Source organism: Podarcis melisellensis (genome assembly GCF_964234715.1).
Source record: "Podarcis melisellensis genome assembly, chromosome: 6".
NCBI classification, from domain to species: Eukaryota; Metazoa; Chordata; class Lepidosauria; order Squamata; family Lacertidae; genus Podarcis; species Podarcis melisellensis.
The window spans coordinates 64676624-64694910 of record NC_138538.1 but is presented as its reverse complement, the minus strand read 5'-3'; the positions used below and the strand labels follow the sequence as shown (position 1 = coordinate 64694910).

The 18287-nt window shown below is 38.2% G+C and overlaps 1 protein-coding gene across 4 annotated transcripts in view; it reads right to left on the bottom strand.

The window, feature by feature from the left end:
- The window catches only part of MSH4 (mutS homolog 4), a 35214-nt gene that overhangs the window by 12075 nt on the left and 4852 nt on the right, over positions 1–18287 (bottom strand). For 3 of the 4 annotated variants that reach the window (XM_081914625.1, XM_081914622.1, XM_081914623.1), the window contains 10 exons: positions 16216–16376; positions 15503–15613; positions 12289–12404; positions 8612–8785; positions 6734–6906; positions 6105–6172; positions 4417–4491; positions 2849–2913; positions 1571–1740; positions 1257–1393 (listed from right to left, as the gene is read on the bottom strand). In XM_081914625.1, the coding sequence (XP_081770751.1) occupies positions 1257–1393; positions 1571–1740; positions 2849–2913; positions 4417–4491; positions 6105–6172; positions 6734–6906; positions 8612–8785; positions 12289–12404; positions 15503–15613; positions 16216–16376 (1250 nt within the window). The remainder of the gene's footprint in view (positions 1–1256; positions 1394–1570; positions 1741–2848; positions 2914–4416; positions 4492–6104; positions 6173–6733; positions 6907–8611; positions 8786–12288; positions 12405–15502; positions 15614–16215; positions 16377–18287) is intronic. The other variant, XM_081914624.1, reaches the window with a different exon arrangement.

The following is an 18287-nucleotide window of genomic DNA, read 5'->3' as shown; positions in this document are numbered from 1 at the left end:
CATAGGTGCCTCTCGAACCAGCTATCCCACCAGTGGTTCACTTGCTTCTTCTAATAAGTGTGATGCCCCAAAACAGCATCAGAAGGTTGGTGGTTCGAGGCCCTGCGACAGGGTGAGCTCCGGTTGTTCAGTCCCAGCTCCTGCCAACCTAGCAGTTTGAATGCACGCAGTGCAAGTAGATAAATAGGTACCGCTCCAGCGGGAAGGCGGTGTTTCCGTGCGCTGCTCTGGCTTCGCCAGAAGTGGCTTAGTCATGCTGGCCACATGACCTGGAAAAACTGTGTGCGGAAGCAGACAAACGCCGGCTCCCTCAGCCTGTAAAGCGAGATGAGCGCTGCAACCTCAGAGTCGTTTGCGACTGGGGTACCTTTACCTTTACGAGTCCCAGTTTAAAGCTTAAATATTAAGACACTTTAATCTTACCACCTTGCTGAGAGTGAAAATGAGAACAGGGAGTGTGACAACCTAGTACCGGTATTTCTAGTGCTAAAAATAGCAACAACCCCCATGAATTATCTTGACAGTAACTTCAGCATGGAGACTAGTACCGTGACTGGCTGGATAGTGGTGAGGAGCAGTTCTTAGGACAGCAGCATGGTAAACACTGGGCTAGCCCCAAAAGGGGGATAGAGAAGAGTTACAAAATCAGTGATCTGCACATCAGAACTGATAGCCTCAACATCAGAGAAGAGATGGCCTGAAGCACAGAAGTAAGTAGTAGTGCATCTGAAGCTGGATCTTGGCTGGACAAAGGGAAAAATTGCTGCCATTTATCACAGGTGGCGCTGTGGGTTAAAGCCTCAGCGCCTAGGACTTGCTGATCGAAAGGTCGGCGGTTCGAATCCCTGCTGCGGGGTGCGCTCCCGCTGCTCGGTCCCAGCGCCTGCCAACCTAGCAGTTCGAAAGCACCTCTGGGTGCAAGTAGATAAATAGGGACCGCTTACCAGCGGGAAGGTAAACGGCGTTTCCTTGTGCAGCTCTGGCTCACCAGAGCAGCGATGTCACACTGGCCATGTGACCCGGAAGTGTCTCCGGACAGCGCTGGCCCCTGGCCTCTTAAGTGAGATGGGCGCACAACCCCAGAGTCTGTCAAGACTGGCCCGTACGGGCAGGGGTACCTTTACCTTTTTTATCCAGTATTAATTGAGGCAGCAAGGTTGGCATGTTAGATGTGTAAATAAGGGTGCATTCTACAGCCATCAAATCTTGAAGTAAATTCACTAACTATAATGACCCAACAGCTCCAAAATGTGTACCTTGGTAAATTCTGAAGGAAGTTGACCATTGTGTATTGCTGCACAGTCAGCACTCATCTGAATAAAAAACCCTCGTGCAGAACTGAAGCTTGTTTTCAAAGGAAGGTTGTATTTTTCTGCAAGCTGTGCTATCATTCCTTCATAGCAAGATGTAAAACAAAAACATTTTATAATGTAACACAGTAAGGTTCATCATAGCTATCACAAAAATATTGACGGAAGTACTATTATGCAAACAAGTACGGGCTATAATATTGCAGGAAAGGTATATATATTTAAAGTACCCAAAATTAAATACCTAAACAGTGAAGTACCTGCAATATCATCCACAATCTCAGTGTATGTTCTTCGTGCTATATCAAGAAATTCATTTATATTAGGCTTCACTGCATAGCATTTCTGTGTTCTCATATTCAAGCATCCTTTTGTGTATCTTGTATCATCATTAATGACAGTTTTAATCTTTTCAAGTATGACTCCAAACCTAGAAATATATAAAATTGGGGCAATGTCTATGTCATATTTTACAAATGCTGTATTTATCTAAAAATAATGTAATTAAAATATTCAAATCCAAAACCTCTGTACTTCATATTCACTGGGTTGTAACCAAAGTTGTCTGTGCCTAAGTGGATTGGACTTTCACTTGCACAGCAAAACAGCAAAACTTTGCCTTCCTCTCCTTTCCCCTGCAGCCCCCTGCGCACACTCAAAATTTGCTCTGGCGGGTTGATGGAGAGGAAGGTACAGTGGTGCCTCGCAAGACGAAATTAATCTGTTCCGTGAGGCTTTTCGTATAGCGGTTTTTTCGTCTTGCGAAGCAAGCCCATTGACAGCTTAGCGGATTAGCGCTACAGCTGTCAAGCGGCTTCCAGCGATCAGCTGTTAAGTGGCTTAGCGGCTTAAGAAAAGGGCGGAAAAAGCGGAAAAAACCCGCGGGGGGATGCAAGATTTTTTTCGTTTTGCGAAGCAACCCCATAGGGGAATTCGTTTTACAAAGCGCCTCCAAAACGGAAAACCCTTTCGTCTAGCGGGTTTTCGTCTTGCGAGGCGTTCGTCTTGTGGGGCACCACTGTAAAGGCCTACTACATGAGTAGAAGTCCACTCTTCATGCTGAATTTGGATATTTTCAAAACCCTAATAACATCTTCATATCTAATGCTGCACGATCACATGTTAGATACTTTGCATGGGTTTCCTAAATATAGCTTAGATGTGAACAATAATTTTCTTGGTCAGAATTATTTGTTTACTGGCAATTTTATTGAAATCAATAGCATGTTTTTTTCTTCTTCAATGTGAGCGCTAGTTTTTCACCCAAGTATTCTTTTTCATGGTATGCTTTGTTTCTAACTAATCAAGTTGGTTATTTTCTGTCTTTCAACAAGTTTCCTGCTCTTCCAGTCAGCCACTCCTTCAATAGAGTCAACTTGCAAGCTGGCCCTATCTTCCAATGGGAAGAGGAGCAATCTGAAAGGGTCTTGAATACCTTCCCTACTCTACTAGAGAAAATAAAATGCACATTTTACAAAAACAGGGTGCAAGAAATAATAACATCAGTGTCAAAGATGTTTTTAAAAATAAAACAGTACCTGTTGTCTTCCAAAGAACTATAGTAAGCCTTTAACAATGGTGTTTTATAGCTTTTTAAAGCATCCTGTTAAAATCAACATGAAAAACTGATATATTCAAGTGTACAGAAATGTTAATGGATTCAATACCCTTTCATTCATTTAGGTTTAACTGGAAAAAACAGCTAATAAAATCTGTCAATATTAGATAATTACATAGAACAAGATATTTTCTGTACTTGTAAGTACGGTATAAGAGTCAATTTAAAATAAAAATCTAAACATTAGTGTTTTAACCTCTTGGCTGATTATTGTATGAACTTGGCTCACATTCCAGGAAATGCCATAAATATTAAGAACAATCTTGTGCAAGATAGAATTTTATTGCTTTTGAATTCTAATCAGTTTATTTAAAATAAACGGGAGCTCACCCCATCGCAGGGATTCGAACCACTGACCTTCTGATCAGCAAGTCCTAGGCTCTGTGGTTTAACCCTAACTGGCTCATTAGGTGATAACTAATGTCTCACAAGTAGACTTCCATTTGCATGATGAGACTACCCCTTTCTCTCTTCCACACACTCCCAAGAGAGGTCCTTCTATCTTCTGGAACAGATTTTGGGTGTGTGCAGAGGGTTGAATGGCGGGGGGGGTGGGGAGGGACTGTTCTACAATGGCGTCCATTTCACTGACAAATGGACATATTGGATTTCACCCATTAAAAACACGGGAGCAGAGAGAGAGTGCTACGGCCACCCCCGCTCTCAAGGTGCATTAATTACTTCCACAACCCAGGTAGCCTTTTCTTCCAGACAAAATGTAGTTGACCATGATAGATAATGGTCATATATACAGAGCATGGATCAAACTGCTCCAATAATCCTATCCACATCCTCAGCTCACAACTGAAAGACATCTAAGTAATAAAGTACTGATAAAATTACTCCCTGGATACATTCTGCATTTGTATCCTTTCAAAAGTGGGATCAAAGTTGTGAGCGATTTCCTTTGCAAAATACCTTGTATCATAGAAGGCCTCTGATGGCACAAGGTAATCATGGGGGTGAAAGGGATAAAAGCCTCCTCACAAGAGCTTTGCTGGATATCTGAGCATAGATTTCTAGCACAGAGTAGGCTCCAATATGAGCTCTAGACAATGACTAGCCATGCTTACTCCTAATATGCTTTCATCTATGTTGTAGCTGTCTTTTTAAAGCATACAATTGTCAGGCCAGCGTTCTGGAGATGAGCAGGAAGTGATCAGGTAAATTATACAGGGGCAGGCAGCCTAAGTAATCAATTGTTCAGACCGAGGAATAATGCCAGGCAGCAGCTTTCCAGCACTAGGTGAAATAATAGCCCTTTGTTACTGGATGCCTAGTTGAGATGCAATAATACCACCCTCTGGCCATCTGAGGTGGTGAAGCACAATAGATGGCAAGCAACTGGTTCCCTTCTCTGGCAAACTAACACAGTGGCACAGATGGTAAAGGGCCTGGTTCCCACTGCAGGAGGACTTGGTTTTAAGACTCATAGGGCCAAATGATAACCGTAGCTGACATTTAACATAATGCTTCAGGACAGAATACCTTCAAAGGTTCTACAAGTTCCAGGGTGTGCTTCAGATAAATTAAATTTGTTATCTTTGATTCAGATGCATTAACCTGTTAGAAAGCAGAAAAGGTATATACTTTATCATTATTTTACTGTTTGATTAGCATAATGTGGCCTAGGTACTGTTGTACCTAATATAATTGTTGCCTGTTGTATTCATATTTTTGTATTCGTATTTTTTTCTGTATGAAGCATGACCACAAATGTTAGGAATATTAACTGATTTATTTCCTTTCTCCCTAATGAACTCATCACTTTGACTGGCACTGTTATATCACCATCATTTAGAATCATCTAATATTGACACTTGGTGATTCTATGTTTATCTGTTTTTGAAGTGAAACAGGAGCCTCTTTCATACACTTTGGGTAGGGAAAAAGAAATATACACCCACACCCGCACCCCAGTACTTAGCACCTACCTGTTCACCTAGGCAACACCTTAGTGGTCAAAACTTAACAATCTCATTCTATGGTGCTATGGAGAAAGGGGGGATTTATTGTGGACCACCAGCTTGCCACTTCTAGTAATCTATTAGAAATGTTCTAGTCAGGAATTTAGCTTTAGTGTCATGAAGACTAAATAGTAGCACCTATAGCTCTAGGCAGGCATGAATAATTGACAATTAGTGAAAGATAACATAGTAGCAGGTCTTAAAAGAACAGTAATTCATAGGGTTCATAACACGAGCGACTTTATTACTGGATAAAGGTTGATCTGTGAATTCTAGTTTTATTGAGATGGATGGCCACCTATCATGTATGATATAGTTGAGATTTCTGCATTGCAAGGGGTTGGACTAGATGACCCTTAAGATCCTTTTCAACTATACAATGCTATGATTCTATGATCCTGTGGACTCTTGCCTTCTACTTCACTGGCCAACATGACCACATTTCTGTATCTGGAACCCAGCATTTGGCCTCCTTTTTGGGTGGATGTGGGCACCTTATTTCTTTTTCATCTGTTTGAACTTTTAAAAATGTTGCGTCATTGGTACTTTTTTCAAGTTAAAGTATTTTGTATGCTTTTTATATAAAATTATTTCACTTTTTGTCCTTTTTATTATATATGTAGTTTTATTCAGTCACCATTTGAAAACATTCTCTTATTTGAATTTTCACGGGAGCTTGTACATATTTTTTTCTAGTGTTGTATTACTGGAGGCCAAAACATTATTAACAATAATAACAACATTACCCTCTTTGTTGTAGGAAATCATTATTTTGGAGATTGGGACTATGTGCCTAGTGGTTATAACCAACAAACCTAATACCTAAAAATAATTTGATTTTCAAAAACATAAAGTGTAAGTGTAATTCAGTGAAAATTAAACACAGAGAAATGCCATTAAATTGTGCCATTAAAATAAATATAGTATGTTAAATTAATTTTTATTAGTAATTAATGAACGTTTAAAATATGTTCAATACCCTGTCATTGCAAACTTCTAGAGGTCTAATAAAGATTTTTATCTCATTTGTACTCTGGTGTGAAAGTACTCAAATTTAAATGGTAAAATTTTCATTTAGTTATGAACTGAGCACACACATCAATTAAGAATTTTTTCTACAACAAACACAGAAGTGATCAATAATAAAATGAAAGATAAGTGGCAGCTATTTATTTACCATTTATGAAGTAAAAGTATTTATAAACATACCGTATCCTGCTTTGGAATTTGAACTAAAACCGAAAGTAGTTGATCAGTGTCCAGGAATCTTGAAATAACTATAAAACAGAAATCAAGCAATCATTGAGCTCAAGCCACAACCATTATATCTGATTTACTGAGATTTAATCCTATTAATATACTCAAGGCTAAACTGCTTTAAATCTAAAATTAATACGGCCAAAATGTTAGACAGAATATACTTTTTATCTTAAGAAACATTAAATTTGATCAGAACAGCAACACTGGGAGAAGCTGTTCTCTCATATTGTTTCATCAATCTGGATAATCCTCCAAAACTGCTATTGGCCGGGGGGGGGGGGATACAGATATATCATTGGTATCATAATTCACTTCTTTGTCATTGGTAGCTAGCTTGGAAATGTGGTGTAGGAAGAGTTAAACACTCCTTCCCCCAAGCCCCACTGTTCCAATCAAATTTGGAGATCCTACACTTAAAAACTTACATACATACATACATACATACAGCGATCCACTCATAACAAGCTGAGAATGAAGCAGCAACAATATTCATCCTGCTCAAAAGCTGTGATTAATAGAAATATGATACCCATTATTAAAGGAAATGTTATCCATTCTATAAAGCGATATTTGATTACCTGACTGAAGACCCAAAAAGAGTTCCTCTTCCTGAAGTAGCTCTTGAACAGAATCCAACCTTGTATTAATGGTATCAGCATCAATCAAAGGCTCTAGAATATTAGATCGAAGTCTCCGACTTCCCCCTGGTGTTTTAGTATAATTTAGAACACCAAAAAGAGTGTGTCCATTCCTTTGAAAAACAGCACAGTTGGGGGGGGGAATCTCATTAAGAAGTTGATACAAAACAATTTAAACGTTCTACAACTGCTAACACACAAATCACATTTCAAGGCTACACTTGTGCTCCTTCAATCTGCAGAAAGCACAGCAGTACCTGCCATGCCACCTCTATGAAATGCGTGTTGCTGCATTTATTAACAGAAATTTGCACTCAAGTGATGATGGAACCTCTGCCCCCGCTGCATCCAGCTAACTGCACAAAAGCTTGAAATAGTTCTGGAAATATTTAGCAACCATCTCTCTGTGTGTAGGTGCTTTTCAATAAGGGAAAGAATCAGAAGTTAGAAGTTTAGGAAAGGATGCCATGTACAGGAAAGCACTGAGTGGCCTTTGACATCAATATCATAGCGCCAATGCAGCTGCTCTGTTGGAGTAGGGGAAGATTATGCTGGAGGTCTAATGTGAGCTGCTCCAAACCTGTTCTTCATGTGCCAAAGAAGAAGGGAATTAGCACAAGAGATAATACCGGCAATTATTATGCAACAAGTATATGACTTACTAATACAGTTTCAGCATATAGCTATGCATATAGCTATGTTAAAGACCCAAGTCATGCATTTTGCTTATTAGTGTGTGACTATAATACATCAAAAGTTTTCTTCTGAGCAGTGAATTTTATTTCTCAGTGAAAAGGAAGTAATTTACTCAGACAGTGCCAAATGAAAGTATTGTGATAAGAACAAATGAGAGGAAAATTTAACTAATCATTTGTACAGATGTTATCAAGAATATTAGAATTGTATGTTCTGTCAAGCAAAAAGAGAGAGAACAGACTTCAGAAGAATATATTGAAACTAGTACCACATTTACCATTTCTGTCTGCAGTGGGAAGGAAGAGATTAACACAGAGAACTGGGTGGAAGAAGCTACAGTTAAAGGTTCCTAAGTAAGAATTAATGGTGGTGGCAGCGGCACTAGTTTAGGAGAATCATTGGAGCTGGAATAAATATCCCTCTTCTCTCCACATCTCCGATGACTCCTTTTGTTGTTGTTAAATACACAACTTTGAAGGAAGAATCATGGGACTGCTCATCACATGTAGCATATAATAATCCTAATCACAAACTTTAAAGGAAATGGTACATTCAGAATGGAATTTATACCATGTTCAATATGGAACAACAAATATCTATAAAAAGAATCAGAGGATTAACCAGGGGGGAGTGCACTTGAGGGGAGAAGCTCTTTAGGATCTCAGGGATTTCTACTGCCTGGTGTCCAAACAACAATCACAGCTCTGACTTCACTCATACACTGCTAGATGGGAGCAATCACATTTAGAAAACTGTGTGCACCTTTTGCTTAATAACTTTATTTATTTATTTATTTATTTATTTATTTATTTATTTAATTTCTATACCACCATTCATCTGAGGATCACAAGGAAGTTTACAATATCATTTTTTCCCTAGAAGACAATAAAGTTCAGTCTGTGGCACCTGCCCGAGAGCACCATTGAAGCCCTTCATGGGTGCCATGGTTGGTGACACCTGGTTTAGACTGAAAAGACCAAAATATATTTTTAGCTGAAAAACAAACTTTCTTTTTTAAAACACCGTAGGTATGCATCAATATCCACCAGTTGTTGTATAATACAAATATAAATTCATTTCTATCTTCTCTATACCTTAGAGTCGTGAAATGAAACATCTTACCTAGGATTCCTGTTGTTAGTTATTAATTCAAGGTTTATGGCTGACGTTGAATCAATCATTGCTGTTTGCTCACTTCCATGGAAACTAATCTTAAGTGACTTAGGTGCATAAACTGAATTTTGTATGAACTCAACATACTTCAGCACAGCTGCAACAGCTGCCAGACAGTAGTATCTATGAAATTGTAAGACAAAATAAAAACAAAATTGCACATACTATTGTGCATAAGCTTTTAAGACTTACGGCTTACCTAGCTTTGAAGGTAGAAACCCTGAAAATATTAGCTGGGATGAGCTAGAGTAAGGCTCTCAAATAACTCTCAGAAATTGATAATGACATTTGAAAGGTCCTTCTTTGAAAGATAGTAAATCACATAAAATATCTAAAGGGCTCGCTTCTCCCATACACATCTGTCTAGCTGTTAAGATCTTCTCCAGGGCTCACTGCTGAGTCCTCCCAACTTCAGAATCAGAAAGCTATAAAGTCCAGGGCCTTCTCTGCAGTGGCACCTTGTTTCTGGAACTCCCTCATTTTTATTTAGAGCATTTGTAACTTACTCTTCAGCAAAAAGAAGTTCCTACAAAGGCTTATACAAAATCAGTTAAAATAAGAGAGTCTCTGCCTGCAGTCTTACATATGACAGACACAAAAGGTGAAATGGTCAGGGAGGCAAGAGGATTTGACATCTAGTCTGGTAGTCTTTCAATGCCAGCATGCCCTGCAATCTCCCAAATCTGCTCCTGAGCACTGGGGGAACCACCAAAGCAGATCAGGGGGATGCGTGAAGTACATGGGAGTGGGGGGAAATTGTTCCACAAGTGGCAGTAATTCTACTTTTGCAATAATGTCATTATATACAACCTAAAGAGACTTTAATAATTTACTTTGCAAGAAATACTTGTGAGAGTGTAACTTTTTGCTTTAAAACAACTGAGGAAGGAAGGGATGAAATATATTTATAAAAATTATGGATGGTATGGACAATGCTAAATATTTTCTCTCTCATCATTCTAGAACTGGGACACATCTAATTAAATTGATTGGCAGTAAATTCAGCATAGATGAAAAAAAATACTTCACAGTACACATAGCTAACGTATCATTCATTTAAGCAGGGAATGGAGATTTCATCTAGCTTAGACATTTTTTTAAAAAAATTAAGCTTACATGAATTAATAGTGCTTATTCCATCAGTCATCAACCAGGAAAGCAAAATATATTATTCATATTAAAGGCAGTGTATGTATAATACCCAGATGCTGGGGAGGTGGGGCTAAGGATGGCTATTTCCAAGATACCCAGCTTGTTAATTTTTCAGAAGCAGCTAGTTGGCTACTGTTTGAAAGCAGAATAGTGGATGAGATGAATCTTGTCTGATCTTCCAAAGCAACTCATGTGTTAAGGGAAGAGCAAGGAATATTTCAGATGGTAAACCATCTGAAATAATTTCCCTTCTGTGGATAAAGTTGTCATGTTTGCCTGCTCTACAGGAATGACTCACAATCTCCCTGTCAACACATCTTATTATAATCAAGAACCATCTGTTATCAATGAAGGCTCAGAGATAGGACAGGTGGAAATACTACTTAGCCGATGTCCAGCTGGGTTTTACAGTCCTGTTACAGAGACTTTATAAAGAATTTGAAGTCTTGTACTACATAGTTATGGGTAGGGATGTAATAAGGCATCATTCTCTGTCCTGCCCTGTATTCTTCATATGCATCACTGTTTCCATTCTGCTGCAGTTAGTATTCTATTAAAAGCTATGTTATTCATCTCTCTGTCTGCTAGTGAAATTATGTAACAAGTGTAACTTATTATGTAAATTATGTTGTCATGATGTTATTTAATTACATTCATTGAATGTGGAAAAATACTTGGATATCATTTGTAGACTGAAAGCAGCAATAGTAAATATGAATCATATTCAATGGAATTATTTTTGTTCTGGATGTAAGTGAACATTGGCAATTTCTATCCTGGTTTCTGTTTTTATTGGAATTCTGCAGCATCCCAGGTTAAGAGGAATTTTAGATTGAAATATGGTAAACAATTAAAATTCACATTCAACCATGCAGCACAGTGACCTTGGACAAACCACTGACATACAGCCTTACTTAACTCACACTGTTGTTGAAAAGCTAAAATGACAATAATAAATTGAGTGAGGGTGAGATATAAGTGAAATAAATACATTTAAGGCAGATACCTAAACCATGTCCTGTAAAATTTGTAGATCACAGTCTAGAAACTGTTACAAAAGATTCAAAGAAGGTTAATTAAGAATGAAAGCTAATAAAAGCAAATGATTTGGAAAAGTAATCCTGGCATATGCACAGAGTGTAATCTTGAGACAAAGCCAATTTTTCCATTGTCTTGAATGTAGAGAGATTAAGATAAAAGCATAGTGCAAAGTCATACTTGGTGGTGATTCAAACACTGTAGGATTGGACTATCTGAAATGAATTTATATAGGCATAAACTGCTGAAGCTGAGCAAAACTTTGAAGCTACAATTGAATAATAAACAAAAACAGGAACAGAGGAGACAATGCATTACTTTATGCAATTGTTCTTTTTCCAACAGAAGCAACAATTTTGGCCTATACGCCCTCTGCTGGAATAAAACAGTGGTTGCACATATCAAAGAGCAACATAAGAACACAACTTGGAGCTATAAAGGAACTAAAATGATATACCGGTAACTAATGAAAGATAACTGAGAGTTTTCTTAAGACATTCCATTAAGGAAAACAGCAGCTTCACAGCAGTTTAACACTCTAATCCTAAACACATTTACCTGGAAGTATTTCTATATAAACCTTATTTTCATGTAACATTGTTTGATATCATATCTTTCTATAAATCCAACCCACAATTACCGTATTAAGGAGAAGGTTATACTGAGCCAACAGAACATACTCCAAGCTGCTTTATGCAGAGTTGAGCTTATAGCCAACTAAACCATTGCACATGTGAAACAAGAACCAAGAACTCAACAGAAATTCCCTTCTTTCTCTTCCCCCGGCCTCCAAAACCCCTCCCGCCCCCAATCTATTGTAGAGGCTTGGAGAAAACCTTAGCGCACTCTCTAATTATTTCATCTAGTTGGTGTAAGAGTCAACAACATCAAATTATAATTGGTTGGTAAATGAAATTTCAACGAGGATAATGATTACAGAAATGTTGAAAGCAAACAATGGCTTGGATCCAAACCTGCTTTTGGGCAAGTACAATGGGATTTCATTGATGCAAGGCAGCTCAGTTGCTACTGATTCACCCTCCCACTGCAATCCTCTGTGCTATATTCTATATGCTTCCAAACACTTCCTTGCCTTCAGGAGTTGCTTTTCAGGATATACCAGGGGATTGTGGTGAGGGGTGTGTGTGGAAAAACCCTAGAATTCTACTCATGTATCTTTGGTTTCAACCCAATATACAATAATAAGTAACCCAACATATTGGGCCAAAATCAATCATTATTATCAACAAGGAATATATATAAAGTTTTGAAGAATATTTATATCAACATATATAAGTATTTTAAAATATTTAGATCACTGTATGAAAGCAGTAGACTAATAATCTTGTAGGTAGATGACCAGCCTATGAACTGTGAAATTACTAAAAATGTGGCATATCCAAAGATAAACTGGTAATTTCTATTTACATACATACTTGGACTGAACTTCCATCAGAACAGTGCTGAACTCAGGTATACATAATTGCTCAATATATTCCAAGCCTTTCGTTTCATGGAAGTATTTTCTTTGGACTGTAGTGAAAGTCACATTCTGGAAAACAAGCAAAGGCAGGATTACAGAACCTTGCTCCAATATGTAGAACCTTTCATTCCAATGTTGTAAAGAAATTAATAAATTGTTCATTTTTCCTATGCAATTAAAAATCATGGCTCTTTTCCCCCTCCCACCACCCTTTTTCCTTCAAATAGCCTCTGGACGTTCCTGTGTAAACTTTGGCAGGTTTCTTACCCTGGGTAAGAACCTCCTTCATAGGTTGAACTCCCAGGAAGGAGGAGGAGGGCAAGTTCCATTGCACAGCCAAAAGTCCTTGTGCTAGCAGATGCACCTGATTGGATACCACCCCATTGGTTTTCTACATGAAAATCCCTGGATGAATGTTTGAGATTTGGCAGGCTTAATCTACTCTCGAGAGGCTCCTTTATCTGCAATCTTGCATCTCCCCAAGATATAACTGTTTGTAGATTCCCCTTTAGAGTTATTGGAGGCATAGCAGAGCATCCGATTTAACAAATCAGATTTGGATCTAAATAACATGCTGAATCAGAATAACAGATTGGCCTACTTCCAGATGTTAGAAACACAAGGTGAATCCTGCACACCATCTTAATATAGTTTCTAAACTATGGTTACTACAAAATGTTTTGCATATTGTTTGAACTGCAAAATTAGTAGCAATACATTGCTAGCTTCAAAGGAGTTTAAGCATTAGTCTGAGTCATCAATGAAGGAGTTTTTGGTAGGAATTTTTTTAGAACACGAATAGGCTGACTGCAGACTTTGTTGTTTATTTTTTAAAAAAAACTACTTCAACAATTTGCTTTAAATCTACAAAGCAACAGCCTCCCTTACTAATAAAGCATTGCTAATTTATGGGCTCTTCTGCACATCTTTTGAAAATGCACCATTTTCCACATCTGTTTTGTGCACTGTTTTGCACTACAGTCTTTAGTGGTTCTGTACCACAAGTGATCTCACATTCCATAGTAAAAGGTTCACATGTCCTGCTCATTTTCCCCCTAGGCTCTACTGTTGTGTTTCTCATGTACCTCTCATCACCAAACCATAAACTAGATGACACTTCTTTCTGTCACTGTTTTCTGAAGATATAGGGGGATGTGCTCTCTGCTTCTTTTTCAGTATTTCCATCACATTGTTTGATTATTGCTGTGTTCTGACTAAATATTATTGTTTCTAGCAATGCATTTCAGCAATGTACGGTACATTACTATCTGACCCTGGTTTCAGCTTTCTCTGCCATGCACGTTGTTTGTCCTGAGTATTTTTCAGCTCCAAAGGAGGATATACTGCACTCTGACTAAAAATGGTTGCTAGTGTTATATGCCACCCCAATATTCTGAATGGTGATAGATTTCAGGGGTCCAAGCACTTACGCAGGATCTGTGTGTCGTTTGGAAATGAGGCACGGCAGAGACTGTAGTATCTTTACAATATATGGTTTATTTACACATATATACAACCAGAGTCTAGATGGAGGGAGTTCAGAGTATTCACATTCCAGTAGGGTCTCTGGCTTCTTGCATAGATGCAGCAGTCTTGTATGCAAAACAGCAAAAAGCCATGTTCTCTGTCCCATGGTGGCCCACTTTCTCAGCAGCTTGCAAACTACAAAATGATTTTCCTGCTCCCTTGCATCAGGCCAAAATGAAATCCTAAACCTTTTCCAAATTGTCTCTGCACACTAACACACAGCTAGAGGAGGGGCTCCACTTTCCTTGCTGTCTGACACTGAAATTCCTGATGACCCATCTTTTGTTAGGCTAATGACTTGGCCATCATCAGCTTTGTTCTGCCAATGACCCACACTCAGCAGGCTGTGCCAGGCTGGACTAGCTTGTTTAACATACAGCGGTACCTCGGGTTACAGATGCTTCAGGTTACAGATGCTTCAGGTTACAGACTCCACTAACCCAGAAACAGTACCTCACGTTAAGAACTTTGCTTCAGGATGAGAACAGAAATCATGCTCCGGTGGCGCAACGGTGGAGCTAAAGTGGTACCTCAGGTTAAGAACAGTTTCAGGTTAAGAATGGATCTCCAGAACGAATTAAGTTCTTAACCTGAGGTACCACTGTATGTTAAAGGGAAACTGTCATGTTAGCACACTCAAAATCCTTTCCACACTACTAGCGGTTAGGAGGAAAGTGGGTTTCTGCTCTAGAACATGTCAAATATCAGCAGGACAGAGGAAACATCATGTGATTGCTTGCCCCAAAGTGCAAAGACAAGCAAGGTTTGAAGTGAGTTTGGGTCGTGCAGATGAGCCCAAAGCTGAACAATCCTGAGAATGTATTCTTACATAACAGATGAAGTGCCTTACAAGAATGAGCCACAGTCCACCTAATCCAGCATTGTTTGCAAGAATCCCAACTACAAATACGAGTTTTGTGCTCCACTAGAATTTACCTATTGGTCCAGTCTACCTTCTGCTCAAAAATAACACTACTTCGTGACAGAATGCACTTTTGGGTAGCGTCCTTGGTATTGGGTGGTAATTAATGGTCTATTCAGAAAATTGATTCTACTATGTGTATTTCAGATAAAGGAAATAGTTCAAGCAACAGCTTGGCTTTGTGGCAATGGTTCCAAATGTCATTCCAAATTTACGTACCCAAAAGTCCTAATGCTAACAAATGCCTTTGAGGGTAGAAACATGCACTCATTATTATGAAAGATCCTCTAACCTACCATAAGTTTACTAATACATTACAGTGGTACCTTGGGTTAAGTACTTAATTCGTTCCGGAGGTCCATTCTTAACCTGAAACTGTTCTTAACCTGAAGCACCACTTTAGCTACTGGGGCCTCCTGATGCTGCCGCGCTGCCAGAGCACAATTTCTGTTCTCATCCTGAAGCAAAGTTCTTAACCTTAAGCACTATTTATGGGTTAGCAGAGTCTGTAACCTGAAGCGTAGGTAACCCGAGGTAGCACTGTATAATCTTTTTCTCTATTATGCAAGTGACAACACCATGCAATTTCCCCCCAAATGAGGGTTTAATTTTATTTTTATTCAGAGAAAATAAATGGTTCTTCTTTAAGAAATTGGGCTACAACTACCACACAGATACTTGTCAAATAATATATTAAATAAGTGTTCCTTGAATGTACCTTGAAATTTTCTGTTATCAAGCTGAACAATTTTGTTGCATTTCCTGTATCACATGCAGTATTTGACATAATGATTTCCAAAGGTGCTAAAATTCTGAGTTTAGTGATAACCTAAAAAAAATTAACATGATTTGGTAAAAATATTTACACGAGCAGCTTTTATAGCACATGCATTTATTTATTTATTTATTTATTTATTTATTTATTTATTTTGTGTGTGTGAGAGAGAGAGGGGGGGGGGAGAGAGACATAATCAGTGTGCACAACAGTGTGTAACTACAGGACAAGTATTTGCTCTTTAAACTGCAATCTCAAATATGACACAGGGAGTCAACAGAGGGAAAGAAAAAGAAAAGGGGGGACTGAGCAAGAGAATGGTAGCAATTGAGTAACATGTTGTTATCAAGAATCATAGGCTTGCTGTCATTTTGAGTAGCTTCCTAGCTCCTTTATTCCAAAATCTCTGTTTGGTCTGTCAAGGCAGACAAAGCTGAGACCTAGGACAAGAAAGCAACAAGTGCAGAGGAGGCACACAGGGAGAAGGGGGAAGTTCCATTGTGTGAGTGTGCCTCATTATGCACACGCAACAATTTAGGTAATCCTGTCCAGTGAGTCAGTGACTGTAATTCTATGCCAAGTACATGCAAATACCTATTGACTTCAATGCAAGGGGGACTTAAGCAGTTTATATACAAATATATATCCAGATTTACCTTGGCATATGTTGTATTGTCTGCAAACTGAGATAGCACAACTTCTGGATTTTTTAAGTCAATACTTGCCATCCCCACTTCACCTCTGGCAAGACCTCTCCCTTCTATTACAGCCACAATAACAGATGCAGCATTGTGAGCAGAGACTGAAGACGATGTAACTGTAAAAACAGTGAGATACATTAGGTAACCTGACCTAATCTAAACTCTGCTCTAGCTCTACAAAAATTAATGGAGTTTGTTACAAGCAACACTTGATTGTTCATATTGCTGTTTAAAGCATGTGCTTCTCTCAGGTATATCAAAACTTTGAAAAGCCCAAAATAATTTATCTTGAGAAAAATCACACATGGTGCAACATTTACAGATATGTGTGCAGTATAACATATCTACATAGAACAATAATGTTTACAAAGACAAACATAAGCAGTACTTTACTAAGCTTATATACTTTATAAGCAACTGTTTTTAACATTAAGCATTTTGTAGTCCCACCGATTTAAGCACTGCATGTGCTTTTCTTGCTCATTAAAAACAGAGGGCAAAATCCAACATTGAATGAATTGATTGATTTCGGTCACTGATCAGAGTCCAACATTGTACCAATGGATTTATCCTTCCTTCCTTCCTGCGGCAGTCCCCGCCAAACTGCTCCAGTGGGTCCCCAATCCTCCAGAGTAGTTTGGGAGTTCATAGTGGATGTAAGGAGGGATAAAGGAAGGGAACTCCCATTTGCACAAGATGAAATTTGTTGCACAAGTGGAATATTACCCAATATGGCTGAACTGTGCTCCATAATTTTTAAGTCAGAAGAAAATTACTCATAAAGTTTCTGCATTACTTACATAAACCAATGCCAACCTTTCTATTAGACCCCAATGCCTATTAAATAATGCCAACATTTTCTGGTTTATTTTATAGTAAGAACTGTTTATGTGTGTTTTAAAAGAGTAAACAGAAGACAGGTTAGTGCACATGTGGAGTTTTGAAATACGAGGACTGTCGCATCCTGTCTACTACAATGGACAGGATCCAATCATTCCCACATGCATGAAGAGGTATGTTTGCACAGCCTCTCTCTTTAATTGGACCCATAATGTTTATCAGGATGCTGTTTGTGAGATGAAACAGCTGACCTTTTATTTGCAAAAAAAGTCACTAATTTTTTATATTGTTCTGATGCTGTTTCTTAAAACAATTTCCACTGTTTGTGAATGGTGTTGAGGGAAATCTGAATAACTTAATACTTTTTGTGACCTTATTGTCAAAGTGCTATACTAACTAATTTTACTAACAGGTGAATGGTATGAGCCACTACACTAAGATTTTTAGATGTCAAATGCAATACCAGAGGCCCAGTCACACACCAAGCTGCAATCCAAGAGCAGTTTTTATTTGTAATAAGTGACCATTCCTCCCTTCCTGGCATAGTTTTGCTAAGCAAAGGCAAAAACAAGTTACTGCATATCAGTGACAGACCATTAAGTGGGATTTCAAGCAATCCTCTAATGCTATTCTCCAATACAAAATGGCATTTAAATGCTAGTGTGACAGTAAGAAAAATGGAACTGTCAGTTAACAAAACATTTAGATGATGAATAAAATGACGTTGTTTCTAATGTAATTATATTTTCAAAAATATCCCAAGAATTGTCTAGGTAATTATTTTTATTACAAAATACCTTAAGGGCCAGAAATTGACATTAAGAAATTATATTCAATGTGGTTCAGATGTCCTAAATGATCATGTTCAGTCATACAGCAGATAATGCTTACAACAGCACAAACTACAAGTATGTTAATGGTAAATCACCAGTCAAAGCATCAGTATATGTTTGCTTCTTTTGTTTAAAAACACGTTCTGTTGGTGATTACAACACTAGAGAACTCATCAGTCTTTTTAATCAAATGTTAATATGGAAAGTAATATCATCATCAATCTTTTTTTCCATTTCAGAATCATGCTCACTATACTGGCAGTCAACATCTTCATCAATGTCAACTCTCCTCTTATTTATCTTTTTGCATACTATACAATGGAGAAGGCATTCAAAACTGCTTGCTTTCCCACT